General features: G+C 37.5%; 2 protein-coding genes across 2 annotated transcripts; both read left to right on the top strand.

The window, feature by feature from the left end:
- Positions 1–5169: 5169 nt before the first annotated feature.
- Positions 5170–7423, top strand: LOC121943785 (apolipoprotein A-I-like). Its single transcript, XM_042487394.2, has 4 exons — positions 5170–5189; positions 5872–5923; positions 6105–6249; positions 6424–7423. The coding sequence occupies exons 2-4, from the start codon at positions 5881–5883 to the stop codon at positions 7025–7027; spliced, it is 792 nt and encodes a 263-aa protein (XP_042343328.2). The 5' UTR covers positions 5170–5189; positions 5872–5880; the 3' UTR covers positions 7028–7423.
- A 135-nt stretch (positions 7424–7558) lies between these two features.
- Positions 7559–14586, top strand: LOC121943390 (T-box transcription factor TBX1). Its single transcript, XM_088078612.1, has 8 exons — positions 7559–8894; positions 9395–9569; positions 10529–10630; positions 10814–10985; positions 11138–11293; positions 11398–11465; positions 12673–12782; positions 14079–14586. The coding sequence occupies exons 1-8, from the start codon at positions 8888–8890 to the stop codon at positions 14261–14263; spliced, it is 975 nt and encodes a 324-aa protein (XP_087934738.1). The 5' UTR covers positions 7559–8887; the 3' UTR covers positions 14264–14586.
- The last annotated feature ends 1178 nt before the right edge of the window (positions 14587–15764 follow it).

Genomic DNA, 15764 nt, shown 5'->3' with positions numbered 1-15764 from the left:
ACATGGAGCAATTCAAGCAATCTCAAAGGTTGCTGTTCCAGATAAGAGTAATTCTTCTGACAAGGCCTGTTTCACTCCGGGTCAGCATCTCTGAGCTGAGAGCAGCTGATATGTAGAACGCTCTTATCTCAGGGGCCGGGGCAAAAGCCCTACAGACTACGGTGCAACGACAGTACATGCCAGAGCCATGACAGGGGCCATGTGCTGTGATCTGTTCAGCCCTATACTGTTCTTGGTGGATTATTTTCATTAACATTTTTTTGGTTGCTTGTTTAACCTTTTGTAACCTGGATTGACATCAGTTTTCTTTTGATGCACCCAGATGCCTTTCACAAGCATTTAATCTTTTGAAAGCATATTCGTGTGATTTCTTCCAAACGTATGTAAAAAAAAAAATCAGCAACATGGCATAAAAAAGCTAAAATAAAAAAGAAAGGTGATGAGAAAATGACCTGAAAATTAGCTTTTAAAAAAAGAGAATCATTATTGTCAAATAATTGGAAAATATTAAGAAGACATTACTTATAATTGCTGTAATAATTCATTTAAAATTAGGTTACAGAAATTATTATTATTATTATTACTTTTCGAAGGTCATTACCTGTTTTTGTTCTTTTACTTTTGTCTTTTTGTGCTAATTTTATTTAATTTTCTTGTAGATTTTTCTTTCCTAATTTCTTGATCATTTTAGAGTCATTTCTTGGTAAGTTAATCAATGCCTTTTTAGAGGTTTTTGTGAAAAATCAAGCCAATTTGCTCAAAGAGTCAATCAGAAAAATATCAGAATATTGAAAAAATGTCCCTCATTATTTCCCAGAGTCCAAGGTGGCACTCTTAAAAAGTGTCTGTTTTTTCTGTCTAATGGTTCAAAACTATTGCTGTCTTTTCCTGTTTGTTTTTGCTTGAATGGCTAAGCAAGGTTTCAACCAGAACTTCAGACTTACACATTATTGGATGCCAACTACAAAGCCTCCATTGTCACTTTTTTGAACATCCAGCTGTATTTTCTAATTGATGTCAGACAAATGGCTACAGTTGATAACATCAGTCCAAACCTAGCAGGCACTGATGTTGCTTGCAGAGGTGACAGCTCTGTCACCTCTCTGTCTCCACGGCCTCATCAAGCTCAGCTTGGTTCCTGTCCATAAAATTATAAAGTGAATGACTTTGTAGTCAGGGGGTTAAGAGTCAGGATAGCCACCACAGTGTCATGTGATAAATAACAAAGGCAAATTAGAGGAGAAACACAAAGAAGGGTCAAATGTGATTTGATTTTTAAATGGAATTAGAGAAATTGCTGCAGGCAAACACCAAAACTGTTACAAAGGGAACATTAAACATTAGTTTTGTGGTTTACACTCCTGAAAAATACAAACTCCTATAGAAATGTCATGAAATTCAACAAAGCAGAACGAACAACCTGAATTAACAACTTATAGCATTCTTCCAGCACGCTGTAGCCTATTACTGAAGACTGTGTAGCTCTGTGTGCTGTATATTCTCATGAAATGTGTTTGAAAGTGTTTTTGAAGATCAGAAGCATTCCTGCAGAATTTTGCAGTTTGCACAGATCTTATTACCTTAACAAATAATTTATGCTTAATTTAATAGTCTAAAGGAGGAGTGTCAAGATTTAAGGCGATTTAGCGACATGTGGGGGTGAAAATATTCTGATTCCAACCAACCAAAACTTCTCCATGTTGGAATTCCTTCAGTTTTAAATGTTCATGAGACATATTGTCTGCAGTGGTCCAAAACAAACAGAACAGGTGAAAATCTGGTAATAAATAAATAAAATTACTCAATAAAGCAGTTTCACTTTTCAAATCAGTGTTTCACCTAAATTCAGGAGGTTTTTACTGGGAGCAAAACTATCTAAAGAGGACTCTTCCTCTTCGAAACAAAACGACCGGGTGAGCTGAACTGGTAAAAACACTGAAAAAAGCCATTTACATCACAAATAAGAATTTTAAGACATAAATAATTCATAAATAAATAAGACATAAAAAAAGTTGCTCTTCGCAGAGGGGCTGCTAACTACAGTGACTTACTAAAATAGGCCCATCCATTGTGCTTTGTCCGTTCTGGGCTACTGCCCTACCAACATTTGTGTGGGTTCTTCTGTGGACGTTGAAATATGGGTCCCATATAAGAGTGTCCATTCTTCCATATTGGCCACAGATAACATGCACATTTGGGGCTCCTTTTCCTTTATTGGAATCAAATATTTTTTCCTTTATTGGAACTTGATGTTTTTCTTTTCTTTTTTTATTTTTATGGAGATTACTCCCTTAACCTTAATTTAATACAACATTAAAAGTAGGTGTTGTTGACTTATGATGGAATTTAATATGATGTATTTTGATTAAAAGAGGAATTTTGACATAAATCTTGATACGATGTTTTATTGATTGAGATATGTTTGATGTTTTGCAAAATGGCCTTGACATCACTGTTTTTCTTCTTTGTGTGTTTTTACTATATTTTCTATGTAATTTTTTAAATTGTCGAAAGTCAGTTGTTTTACTACCCTGAGTGGTTCAGATGGTTTATCACATCTGCAACCACAGAGCTGATCAGAACTATTGGTGTGCATTATGTATAAATATATCGATCGAAAAGTTGTCTTGATAAACCATTGTGGCATGGAGTAAGCGTGCAGGTGTTACCCTTTTCCTTTTTCCTCATACCCACTTATATCCAGGTAGCCCTAGCATGACGCATGTGGAGCCCACTTGGGTAAACCCAACCATGAAGGCAATTGGTATTGGGCCATTATGGACCATTTTCAGCCCGTTTACTACCCAAATAGCCTCACATGGCTGATTGTTGAAACCTGTCAGCAAAACATAGATATCACTATAGATATAAATGGCTCATTTTAAGGTAACACAAACAACCATCTTTTTTCAAAGTGATTAAGAAAACAAACTTATTATAATGCATTAATTTTTTAAATTGATATACCCCCCTAAATCTTAGACACTGGACCTCTAAGTCAACTATGGCGGCACAATGCATGGCGCATCTGTGGTATCTACTCCATTTCAATATACCAGCTCAGTTCTCACAAATGAGCATATAGTTGAGCCAACTTCTCAAACAGTCCTCATACAGGTGAACATTCTGAGATTCACAAAGTAGAAGTAACTGCAAGGCCATTTTTGGGGATTTTGAAACACTGTGCAGGGCTTTCTATTTTTCTTATTAATGACTGTATTGCTTTTATTTGCTGTAGTGAACTTATTTTTGTCATGTTAAGTCTTTGCCTTCTGAAGTGTCAGTTGTCTTGCATGTAACACATAATGTGTGTTGCTGGGTCTGATTTGAATTCTTTCTGTCGTTTCTTGCTTCACATTGCATAAAACATGAACTGGACGTGTTGCAGTCGCTTAAAACCCATTGTGACATGCAATGACAGTGAGAGATTCTGAGAGCAATGATATTCAGAGAAAACTCTATTGATCATATTGGCAACTGGAAGTACTGTACTGTGCACTGAGCAAGACACACAGGCCAGTCGCTTGGTGAAAGCTGATTGCCACTGACCACTGAAGACAATGATTAACCTTGTACCTAATAAACCTGCACTAGGTCTAGAGATGGAAAATTGGTGGTACAGACTTCGAATATCGATCCCGGCTCCTATTCACACATGACCCCATGCATAGAAATATCCCTGAACATTTCAGGGATAGACTACCTTTCAATCTAAAGATGGTCTTTGCTTGTTGCATAAAAGCCTCTGTTCATAAATAAAACCTTTAGTTACTGAACCATAGTCTGTTTTAATATATCTATATCTATATCTATATCTATATCTATATCTATAACTGTTTTTATTTTATCTTATCCATTACAAATCTCCAAATGAACCTTTTGATACACAATTCTAATATGAGGGTTAAGGGTTTGTAACAGTGGACATTATAGTACCCATGATCTGTATATAATAGATATCTCTCTATACTATGATCACTCAAGGTCCGCAAAATACACAAAACCATGGTGATAAAGTCCACGAGTGATAGGACAACTAACAGCAGCATAGCACACACTACTCTCCGACCTATTAATCATCGCACACACAGTCCACAGACCTTGTTATCTGTAAACTGAGATAAGATTTTCCTGATACACTGTTCTTGATTGATGACTGCACCATTATGTTGTATCGTGTGGGTCTGCGTGAATGCAAACGCATGCATAATTCTTATTCACAATATGCTGACTGCGGGTTCAATGTGATTACATTTTGTTTGATTTCTATGAAAAAAGATGGAAAAAGTGAAAAAGCAACTTACAAGACATGGCAAAAACATCGGCAAAAAGTCAGTAAAAAAGTTATAAGAAAATGACCTGAAAAAAGCAAATAAATAAATAACTGAATGAATGAGTAAATATTTATTATTGTTATTATAAATTAGTTATCTGGACATTTTTTGTTGCTATTTTTTAGATCCTATGTTTAATTCTCTCCTTTTAAAACTACTTTTTAAATATTTATTTATTTATTTATTTTGGTCACCTTCAACTAATACTTGCAATTTGTAGGACAGTTCTTATCAATTTGCTCATTGGCTTTTTTCCAGACGCTTTCGAAAGAAATCAAACCAATTTGGTAAGGTTTTTAAGGGTCAAATGGCTTGTGAAAGGCTTCTGAAAACTCATGTCGATCCAGGTTTCAAAGGGTTAATTATCTTTATGGCTCTATCTTGGCCTTTCATGTCTTCTTCACATTAAGAGCAGCTTGGCCACATGACAATGAGATAAATTTTATCAAGCTGCAAAAAATAAAATAAAAATAAATAAATATATAAAAACAGCTATCCCAGAAGAATCACCCATAAAATGTCCTGTTGAATGTGATAAATTCAAAGGACTGTTAGGCTCTTGGCACTTCAGTAAGAGTTACAGCACATTTATGATACCGATAATGTGAAGCAAATCTGAGATTTTGTGTCTGTGTATGTGCTGAGTGATACCCTCTCAGCAGGTGACCATTGAACTCTAAACCCAGTCCCCCCGCTGAGGGAGATGGCAGGGGGTGAGGTCCACCTCCACGGAGACACACAATCCTCACACCTCCACCCCCACCCCTCCTCCCCACATGGACTCATCCCTCATGCGGCCACTATAAAAAGTCTGCTCTTGCTGGAGTTTTTCAGTCTCATCAAGAACTCCACCAGGTAGGACATTCAACTGCTGTGGCTCTAATTGGGATTTGTGCTGTAGATCAGACAGCCAGGGGAGAATAACTGCTGGAGAACTTTCATTTTCAGTGTGTGATTTTCACAATCTGTAAACTTTGATAAAGTTGTGAACTGCTGCCGAATGGAAGTTTCTTTATGTGACATATTTCATTGAATTAATTGTAATTTGGGGGTAATGCTGTATAGCCTGGAGTGATATTCTGGCAGTTATCTTTATTTCTAGAAGACAAAGAAATCCCTAAATTTAAGTGCCTTCTGGGCTGCGATCATCTCTGGGCTTAGAGAGCCAATCTGATAATTCTGTGACTGTCCTATGGTAAAGCTAGGATGAGGATTTCACTGAAGTCCAGACCTAATCTGCCTGAGCTGTCTCTCTGAATCTCTAATCTACTCAGATTAGGGGTTCTTTTAATAGGCTGCTATATGTTTAATGTTAACTCTTTCAGACCAACTCTGGGATCAGTATGTAAATTTATCTGTGTTAAAGTGTTCTTATATTTGAGGCCTTCACATTGTTTTAGGTCAGACTGTATGTATTAAACAGTTTCCATTTTTAAATTGGGATTGTTTTTTGTCTTTGTGCAATTTAAACAGGTTTTATTGATACTGTTAACTGCCATATTGTGAGTGTGACATGTTGCCTCCTTTTCCACTTTAGACCACCATCATGAAATTTGTGGCCCTCGCTCTCGCCCTTCTAGTGGCTGTCGGTGAGTTCGGAAAATCATGTGTCTTACTTAAAGAGAAACACTTTTTTTAGTCAGTGTATTGATTGTACGCAATATATGAAATGTTTATTTGTTAAATATGTTTCCTATTATTCATTTGAAATGTTGTTTTTTTCGTATTGCTTATCTCAACTCCCCGCCTTTCCTTTCCATTCCTCCTAAGGCTCTCAGGCCGCATCCCTGCAGGCTGATGCACCTAGTCAGCTGGAGCAAATTCGTAGTGCTGTGGATGTGTACCTTATCCAGGTGAGGGACAGTGCGAAGAAAGCTCTGGACCAGCTCGATGGTACTGAGTACAGCGAATTAAAGTAAGGACATTTCATTCTCCTCGGTTAGCCCCAGTTTCTGTAACTGATACTTGCTCTGACACTGATTCATTCACCTTTTTTCATTTGGTCCTATCTAACCACCTTTTACTCATTGATGTTTTTATTTAACTCAAGATGAAATAGTTTTGCCTCCCCACCTCTGTTCCCCCTCAGGAGCACACTGTCTCAGCGTATGGACACTTGGTACAATCAGCTCAAGGCCATGCAGACTGCTGTTTCCCCAGTGACTGACTCTGTTGTCACCACCATCGCTGACGCTACCGCAGAACTTCGTACTTCTATCACGAAGGATATAGACGCCCTGAAAATTGATCTTGAGCCAAAACGTGACGCGCTGAGGGGTGTCCTTACCAAACACATAGAGGAATACCGCAAACTGTTGGAACCAACCATCACGGATTATGCAAACCACCACAGACAAGAGATGGAAGCTTTGAAGACCAAGCTGGAGCCTGTGCTGGAGGACTTGCGTCAAAAGATTGACGTCAATGTGGAGGAGACCAAATCTGCCATCATGCCCATTGTGGAGTCTGTGCGTGCGAAGATTTATGAACGTTTGGAAGAAGTCAAGTCAATGGTTAAACCCTATGTGGACGAATATGTGGAGCAAATAAAAGCAGGTGTCAATCAGGCACAGTCCATCAACGCTGACGACCTCACTGCCCTGAGGGAGAAGATTGCTCCTTTAGTTGACGATGTCAAGACGAAGCTCCAAGAGATCTTTGAGACCATCGCTGCAACCGTCACCAAGAACTAAATCATCTTTATCCTGCTCCTGTAACTAACCTCACCTACCTGACAGTCCTAGATCCATTCCATCTTCCTCGTCATTCCCTCTGTTCTCACAGCAGGTTCAACTCCTGAGATGCAGCCGACGCCTCACTGATGCACTTCTTTGCAACAAATCGGCGGGACCCTTGCTCTTTCTCTACCATTCAAACAGCTTATTTCATGCGTCTGTGATCAAGCACGTGCAAGCAAAGATATACACAGATACATACACATTGAGCACACACATGCTTTACTCTTTGCAACTGCTTACATTTTGTGTAGTAATTGTATGTAAATGAAGTGCCTGAACTTCTGTGTAATGATGCTTGCCTGTTGAAAACTGCGTTTTGATGAAAGACAGCTCAATAAACATCTGACTGTATATATTGCTCTGCTCTCTGACTCTGCATCAATTCTCCCCTAAATGATCTGCCTCTGATGAAGCAGAATATCGTCTGTGACAGTCACAATTTATTATGCTACAACAAACATATTTAAATCCTACATTAGAACATATCTATCTAAACTAGAAAGATACACAATGCAGTTAACTCACTAAAATCACACTCTCACGAATTTAGCAGTACACATTTATTATTCTTATTATTATAATTATTATTTTACCTCGATGAGCCTTTAAGGTCATATCACAGAGCCAGCATTTCAAGGGGTCATCATTGATCACAAGGTCCATGGAAAACAACAACATTAATATAATCAGTTCTACTCAAAACAGACATCTAATAACATATGAGATGTTTCTGCCTGTGGTCCTGATCGCTGTGATTAATGAGCAGATCGGGGGTGCACACTGGCCTATTGACGAACATAGCTGGTGTTGTGCTTTATTAGGGAAAAGTCAACTTTTTGGTTTCAGGTCCCTCAGGCTGGGACTCCTCAACACTGTCCTATTATAAAGCCACATGAGGTTATTCACACGGACACACACACACATACACACACAGCGGTTGAATGTGCATGGAACACACATCCTGAGACTCTTTTGGAGATGTGAAAACATTAACAGCAAGGAAAACAATGGAGAAAAGTCCAAGACTTTAACAATGTATTCCTGACACTGCCTGATGTATTATATTTTCTAGAAATGCACTAGAATAAGCATCAAATCAAAGCAGAAATGTTCGCTTTTAAGTCAGTTTTAGGGAATAACTGACTCTCTAATTAGTGTGGTGTTGAAATTCTGCTTCAAGAAAATAGGCTATGAATAATAAAAGCAGTTTGTTGCTGTCTTCATCTGTCCACACCCAGTAACACTGAGCTGATCAGGATGTTATTAATGTCCTACTGGTCCGTCAAGACAGGGTCCACATAAGGCTTTAGGCAATAAGAAGCAATAGCAGATGCAAGCAGGGGCTGCTACATGCTCCAAAAAGCCTGTGTGTGTGTGTGTGTGTGTGTGTGTGTGTGTGTGTGTGTGTGTATGTAGGTGCACATTTGTGCATTCACAGTTCTTTGGTCAGCGTGCATGTGAGCACAGCTGTGATTAGTGCATGTCACTGGCACTGTGAGTATTGTAATAGATGAGGCAGCCATGAGGTCCCCAGTGAGAGTCTCATGGTGTATAAAACTGGCTTGTTCCTGGACACAAACAGCCACTCCAAACACTTGGATGTACGTCTACCTGCCTCTAAACTGCCTTGCACTGGACAGGAAGAGTTTTATGTTGCATACCAAAGCTGCTGGTGTGGTTCTCCTCTGGTCTTGATGTTATGGCAGGAGTTGCTGCTTGGGCTCAGAAGTTGAAGAGCAGACTTAAGTGAACAGAACTATCAAAGGAAGACAAGAAACACCAAAATTCACTCATAAAATTTATCTTGTTAAAAAAATGGAGGGTAAGTGTTTATGTTTTTTTAATAGTTAAAATTATGTGTCTTGAATGGAGAAAATATAACTTAATGTGATGATCAGAGACAAAAGCTGTGTTCTAAATCGTCCCCTATCACGCATATAGTGCACTATATAGTGTTCGCCATTTTGTAGTGGTGTTCGAATTCTCAGCAATTCATTTTATCCGCTATATAGTGCACTATTGAATGCCCACAATGCTCAGCAAATTTCAGTGTATATACAATGTAAAGTATATACAATGCCTACCTACTACAATGCAAAGTGGTCATGTATTTCCAGGGAAAAAAATCCAAAGTAGTGTCTGAAATCTGGTTTGGTTATTCCCTATATAGTGCACTATTTAATATAAACTACATAGTGAATAGTGAGTGAGTGAATGAGGGGACTGTTTCGAAAAAACAACTTAAGTCCATTATCCAATCCCATGTGGGCCCGAGTTCACTGCACATCTCTGCTGTCCTCTCATTCATTCTCCTCTCCTCAGGTCCTCATCTGACTCAGAGCTGTGAACTATCTCTGCCCTGCTGTGCAGACGGGGGGTTGCTGTCGAGCGCCAAGGCCCCCCAAGTCAGCGGGGTAAGAGTTCAGCTGGAGATGCATGCACTGTGGCAGCAGTTTGATCAGCTGGGCACAGAGATGATTGTTACCAAAGCTGGAAGGTAACAGTTACTTATATCATATTATTGGTTTTGGTAAGATGTTTGCTGATATCTCATATGCTGATATTTTCCAACTTATTTTGGCTAATTGCTGATACTCGTACAGGGACTTTTTTCCCTGTCTGGTTGCAGAGAAAATGAAGATGCTCTTATAGTGGGATTTACATATTAGTATGCCTACTCTTCTTGGTGATGATGGCCCGCTGGCAGATGCAGGGATAAAATGCAATGCTTTTTCTAAATGTATACATTCACTGGGCGTTTTAAGAAAACTACTTTGGTTACATGTAAAACATGTCATATTTATTTTTTGGTAATATTTTTAAATAAAACTGTAAAATGTATCCTACTTTAACCCTTTGAAGCCCAAGCAAATCGGCTTTCTTTCTTTCAAAAACATGAGACGCAGGCAACGAGCAACATAAATAGAAATGGCCTAAAAATGAGCATGAAATCAATAAAGAGTTCAAAGAAAATTACTTGAAAATAGGCTCAAAAAAGAAAAGTAAAAAAACAAAAGGAGACAAAAATGACCTTAAGACAGAGCAAAAAAACAAAAACAAATTATTTTTACCGTTTACCATATAATCAAAACCAATTTTCTTAGGTTCCATACGTTTAAATGCCTGTGAAAGACGTCCGAACACAGCACAACAAAACAGACGTCAATCCAGGTTCTTAGGGTTTAACAGGCTTGGTTGATGCTCTCTCTTAAACAATCATAACAAAAAGTCTCAGTGAAGGCAAATTTGACTTATGAAAGTTGCATAATTAAAGTGACATTTTATCACCTTGTCATATCGGCAGAAATGTTAATTTTGGGCTGGTGCTGAATTTTTAAAGTCTTTATCTGTCAATACCAATGACGTACCAATATTATTGTACCTCCTTACTTGTATGCCTATTGTGCACTTCTTTTTCTGCATCATCATGTTCATTTACATCATCATAATCTGCAGGAGGATGTTTCCTACATTCCAGGTGCAAATCTCCGGGATGGATCCTGCTGCTGAATATGTCCTGCTTATGGACTTTATCCCCATTGACAATAAAAGATACAGGTCAGACACACATACAGAGTGAGGTGTGCAGTATGTAACAGGGATTGTTGTTTTTTTCTAACACACAGTCAATGTTTTTTGCCTATTTCTTTGTCTACCTATAACCTCTCTGTACTACTTTACCATTCCCATTTTACAAATTAGAAACATGTATATGTGTGTGTGTTTGTGTGTGTGTGTCAGATATGCGTTCCACAGCTCATCTTGGTTGGTGGCAGGGAGAGCAGATGTCGTAGCCCCAAGCAGGATGCATTTTCACCCCGACTCGCCTGCCTGTGGAGCCCAGTGGATGAAGCAGACTGTTTCCTTCGACACTCTCAAGCTCACCAACAACCTGCTGGATGACAACGGACATGTCAGTCTTTAATGTGACTCCTCATGTTTTCACGTGTGAGAGCAGAAAACATAATGCATTGTTTCATTTCCATTTCATCACAACAGAAATATCTTTCTTTTTTTTACTTGCTTGCTCTGTGTAAATCTTTCTCCCAATTTCCTCCTTGTCAGATGATATTGAACTCCATGCATCGCTACCAGCCGCGCTTCCATGTGGTGTATGTGGATCCAGCTCCCAACAGTCACTTAAATGCATACAGGAACTTCTGCTCTTTTTCCTTCCCTGAGACACGCTTCATGGCCGTCACTGCCTATCAGAACCACCGGGTAGGAAACCAAGAATCAGTAGACTTTTAAATGTGTATTAACTGACTGAACAAGCAATTTTTTTAAAAACTTTTTATCTCATTATTTTACACACTCTCTCTCAGATCACTCAACTAAAAATTGCTAGCAACCCATTTGCTAAAGGCTTCAGGACCACAGACCCCCAGGACCGGTGAGTATCTATCAGTTAGGCCTAAAGACCAGGGCATTGATTTAATGATTTTTAAGATCTTTTCAAGACAGTTGTTCACCAAAATTAAGACCAACTCTTAAATAAATCATGTTTTTGTTATCTAAGCATTGCAGGTAAGTATATGTGGTCGTGTGCAGAGGAATGTAGGAATATGGTTATAAGAGTGAGTTAGTGTGGCCTACATTTTGCCAACAGGTGAGTTTGAGTTTAAGCAAATAGACAGTCTCAGGTTTAATGATAAGTTTAGAGATGTATAACATCAGAGATGTGGACTTTCACCCAGAGGGGTTCAACTTATTTTGACTTAAAGAAATTAATAGATGGATAAATGACATTAGATACAATTTTGTTGAGAATTAAGACCTTACGAATTCAAATTTAATGTTATTTAATGACTTTTAAGGCTGAATATTTATGGAATTTAATTTAAGACATATTACGTTAGGACTTTTGCGCACCCTGAAATACATCTCGCCTGATTAGGAAACAGGTGAAACACTTGCTCTGGAAAGACCAGTTAACTATAGTTCATAGTGTATCTTCAGGGCTGTTATCAGTGGGTACACAGTGATAAGGCTGCAGTCTCCACAACAGTTAGTCTTTGACATTTGTTTTCAGAAGAGGTTTGCACATGGCAGGTTGTTGGCCAAGTATGGTTAACACTTAAAAAATCCTTTTAAATGTGGAAAAAATTGTTGGACCAATTAGATTTTGACTTGTAATCAACTTAAAAACATGTGTTCAAAATTATGGCAACACATAGCAATTTAAAATGCCTTTTAAATGATGTGGAAAAACTGAGTTTTTATGAGCATTAATTTAAAAATGTGTGTTCATAAATACGGCAAATAAATATGTAATGACCATTAATTTTACCAACAAAGTTTTCCACATTATCTAAAATAAATTCCTAAGTGTGGTGTACTTTTAATTACCATATTTATGAACACACATTTTAAGGTAATTACTCACAAAAATAAATTTGTTTCAATTTGTTTTCACATTATTTAAAAGGAATGTTATAGGGTTCATTTGTGAAGGACATGATTATTGTGATTTTGTATGCACATGTATGTATGGGCATGCATACCTCTGCCTATACTTCTTGTGTGACCATACACAGCACCTGTGTGTGTGTGTGTGTGTGTGTGTGTGTGTGTGTGTGTGTGTGTGTGTGTGTGTGTAGAGTGGGTTATCCTGGACCCCTGGCAGTGTGGTGTCCACCAGAGGGCAGAGCTGAGCCTCTCCCCACCAAAGCTGGAGAGCAGAGATACTGGGGCTCGAAGACTTCAACAAGTGAGTAGATTCAATATTCAAAACTTTATTGCCACATCAATAATATGTCTTTGTGAGCTCCCTTAAATAAAGACAAAATGGCAAGACCACTCGCTTGTAAAGCACATCACATTTATAAGCAGAGCAAAAACAGAAAGGTGTCATTGATTCTCATAAGCATAAAACACACAAGAACACTATCGATAAAACACTAGCAAGTGTCAGACAAAATGCTGCAAGTGTATTAAAGACATCTGCTCTATTGCATTATTATTTTTTTAATCTGCAAAGAGGTCTGCTGTGCTATGTTAAGGAAGCAGACAGCTTCAGCAATTGTGGACTGCCGATGTTCTGATGGTAATGCTTTAAAGTCTTCTGTCAGAGGGAATAAAAAAGGTTGTTAACTAGGGGAAATGGGGTTCTTTTAAGGAGAAGGAAAATAAAACACACGATATTATATTCCAATTCTGCCAATGTATCCTATAAATCCTGTACATTAGACTTTTGAAACTCTCTAAACTTTAAAACAGAGTATCTCTCTGTACATTAAACATTTGACACCTGGACTGACATCAGTTCTCCTGTGCTGCTTTCAGATGCCTTTCATAAGAAGTTTAACCTTTAGCCCTGAGCAAATTGGTAAAAAATGTTTCACAAATTGCATAAAAAAGTATATTAAGAAAAAGTATAAAAAAAAAAGAAAGAAAAAAGCTGAGGAAAAATATCCTATAATATAGGAAAAAAGATAAAAGATGGAGGACATTCTTATAACAATAACTATAGGCTACTTACACTTACCATAATTACACATATTGAATTTTTTCACAGAAAATAGAATTTTTAAGTACTCATTCAGGTCAATTCCTTATTTGTTTTTTAACTTTCTTTTTCTTTTTCTTTTTTACTCTCTATTTGCTGTAAATTTTCGGGTAGTTTTCTTGTACTGTAAAACAACAACAACAACGACAACAAATGTTTTGTTAATTTTGGATAATTTCTTCTCAAGTTGCTCACTGATTTTCACCATGTTTTTGAAAGAAATAAAACCAATTTTCTCTAGTTTGAAAGTGTTAAAATACACGTTAAGTGCAACCAACATAACAATCATGTTTGGTAAGCCATATTTAGTGTTTTATTGTATTTTTCACTCTTTAATTTATTAAAATAACATTTTCTTCCACAATTTCAATGCAGGGATTTTTAAAGGTCTTTTAAATTTAATTTTTTGCTGCATGTGTTGGATCTGACGAGGGACATAACAACTTTGGTCTAAGTGCTGATCAGTACATGTCCAACTGTATTCTTCCGCACCTTCAGGACAGGAGGACCCAGACCCATTGTTGGTGGAGCAGTGTGGACTATTTCACCACTGTAAAGACTCTGAGGGACTAACCACAGAGAAGAAAGACGGAGACAGTGTGTTAGCACCTGCTTCCTTCCTCCCTATTCCTCCCTACTGGGATTGTCCAGGATCATCGCAAGAGAGAAGCAGTCTGTCATGAGGAACAGATAAAGCGACTGAGCTTTGAGTCACTTTTTTTTCACCTACTGCTTGCTTCTTCATTTGATATCACACAAGTTTGATTTGTGCTTAATGACAAATGTTGTATTGTATATGTATCCAATAAGAGCCTTTAAAAAATAAAAGTAAAGAAACTTACTATAGAATACAATGATGACCCTACAAATTCACAAACAACAACAACAAACCCTTTGGTAAGTTCCATATTATCAAAATCACATGGTCTCATTATATCATTAGTGCAACTGCAATGCATCTGTTTGTGTGTTGCCTTAAATAATAAAACGACCCTTTGAAACCCTTGTTTCTGTTTATTTATTCTCCTAAAGACGATAATAACTGTTTAGATTAAAATGATATGGATTTAACTGTATCTGCTCCGGATGAGAGCACGTAGCAATGACCCAAAGACACATGTCATCTGGGAATAGAAACGCTTATTATCCGCATAGCAATCACAGTGAAAACTTCATTACCCAGAATGCTGAGTGTCATAAAGTTAATTTCGGAAGTAGCAGCGGGATCAGCGATTCCACCTTCACACTAAAAGACGTTGTGAAAAACGAAAAATAGGATGCATATTGCAAGGAATCTTGTTAAACAATAAATCGAAGAAAAAATGATAAGAATTATCATGATAATAATAAATGTTCCACGCATGTCAAGTGCAATCCGATCACAAAAATAACATCACAAAATAGTCATAAAAATTAGGTTATTATTACAATGATTATCATTTAACCTCTCTGAGGTAGTAAGAAATTTATTTCGGGCCTATTGCTGGCCTTGTTTTTTAAAACAGGCTACTTGTTATTGTGTCCTGCAGTTACAAGCTAAATAATCAAAGCAATACCAAACCTCTTAAAACTGGCAAACCAGTTTTGCGGACATCTTCACAGAGACATGGTTAACCGTTCCATCCTGGATCAGGCTATTGCACTGGATGAACGGACCTCGCGCAGAGCCAACAGGACACAAGACAGCAATGCAAATTTTAAAAAAATGCACCACAGGAATTGTATGATACCATCAGTAGCAACATGCCCAAAAAATTTCAAAAAAGTAACATCACTTTAACTATAAAGTTATAATAGTTATAACAACAGTTCTCTCCACATTTTCCTCTATTTTTTGTTATAATTTTTAATTAATTTAATTTTAAATAATTGTCTCTCTCTTTCTTTTTTATAAAGCAAATTTTCTGGTTTTTTTGTGTCATCTTTTGCATTTTTTCAGTTTGTGACAAATGTATTGTTGCTGTATTTATTATAAGCTGCTCGTGCAAACGATTATTTGTAGAAAACAATTTTATGCTATCGAAAGGTGCCTTAACGCAGCACAAGAAAACTGCTGTCTATCTCAGTTTCAAATCCAAATATGCAGTAGGATGAAGGACAAATTTTAACTAATAAATCTGCCTTGTATCTTGTATCATGGGGCCTCTGGTGATTCCCACCCCTATTAGTATCTTATCTCAATTG

The sequence above is a fragment of the Plectropomus leopardus genome, chromosome 6, assembly GCF_026936395.1.
Source record: "Plectropomus leopardus strain MGB_pleo_1.0 chromosome 6, ASM2693639v1, whole genome shotgun sequence".
Classification (NCBI taxonomy): Eukaryota; Metazoa; Chordata; class Actinopteri; order Perciformes; family Serranidae; genus Plectropomus; species Plectropomus leopardus.
This window is presented reverse-complemented; position numbering and strand designations above follow the sequence as displayed.

What these genes read in the sequence shown, in the direction of transcription:
- LOC121943785 (XM_042487394.2), top strand. Translation starts at nt 5,881, where the DNA reads ATGAAATTTGTGGCCCTCGCTCTCGCCCTTCTAGTGGCTGTCG. An exon ending in CGCCCTTCTAGTGGCTGTCG is followed by an intron (nt 5,924 to 6,104) that starts GTGAGTTCGGAA and finishes ATTCCTCCTAAG; the next exon opens with GCTCTCAGGCCGCATCCCTG. An exon ending in ACTGAGTACAGCGAATTAAA is followed by an intron (nt 6,250 to 6,423) that starts GTAAGGACATTT and finishes GTTCCCCCTCAG; the next exon opens with GAGCACACTGTCTCAGCGTA.
- LOC121943390 (XM_088078612.1), top strand. An exon ending in CTGCCTATCAGAACCACCGG is followed by an intron (nt 11,294 to 11,397) that starts GTAGGAAACCAA and finishes ACTCTCTCTCAG; the next exon opens with ATCACTCAACTAAAAATTGC. An exon ending in GGGCTCGAAGACTTCAACAA is followed by an intron (nt 12,783 to 14,078) that starts GTGAGTAGATTC and finishes CCGCACCTTCAG; the next exon opens with GACAGGAGGACCCAGACCCA.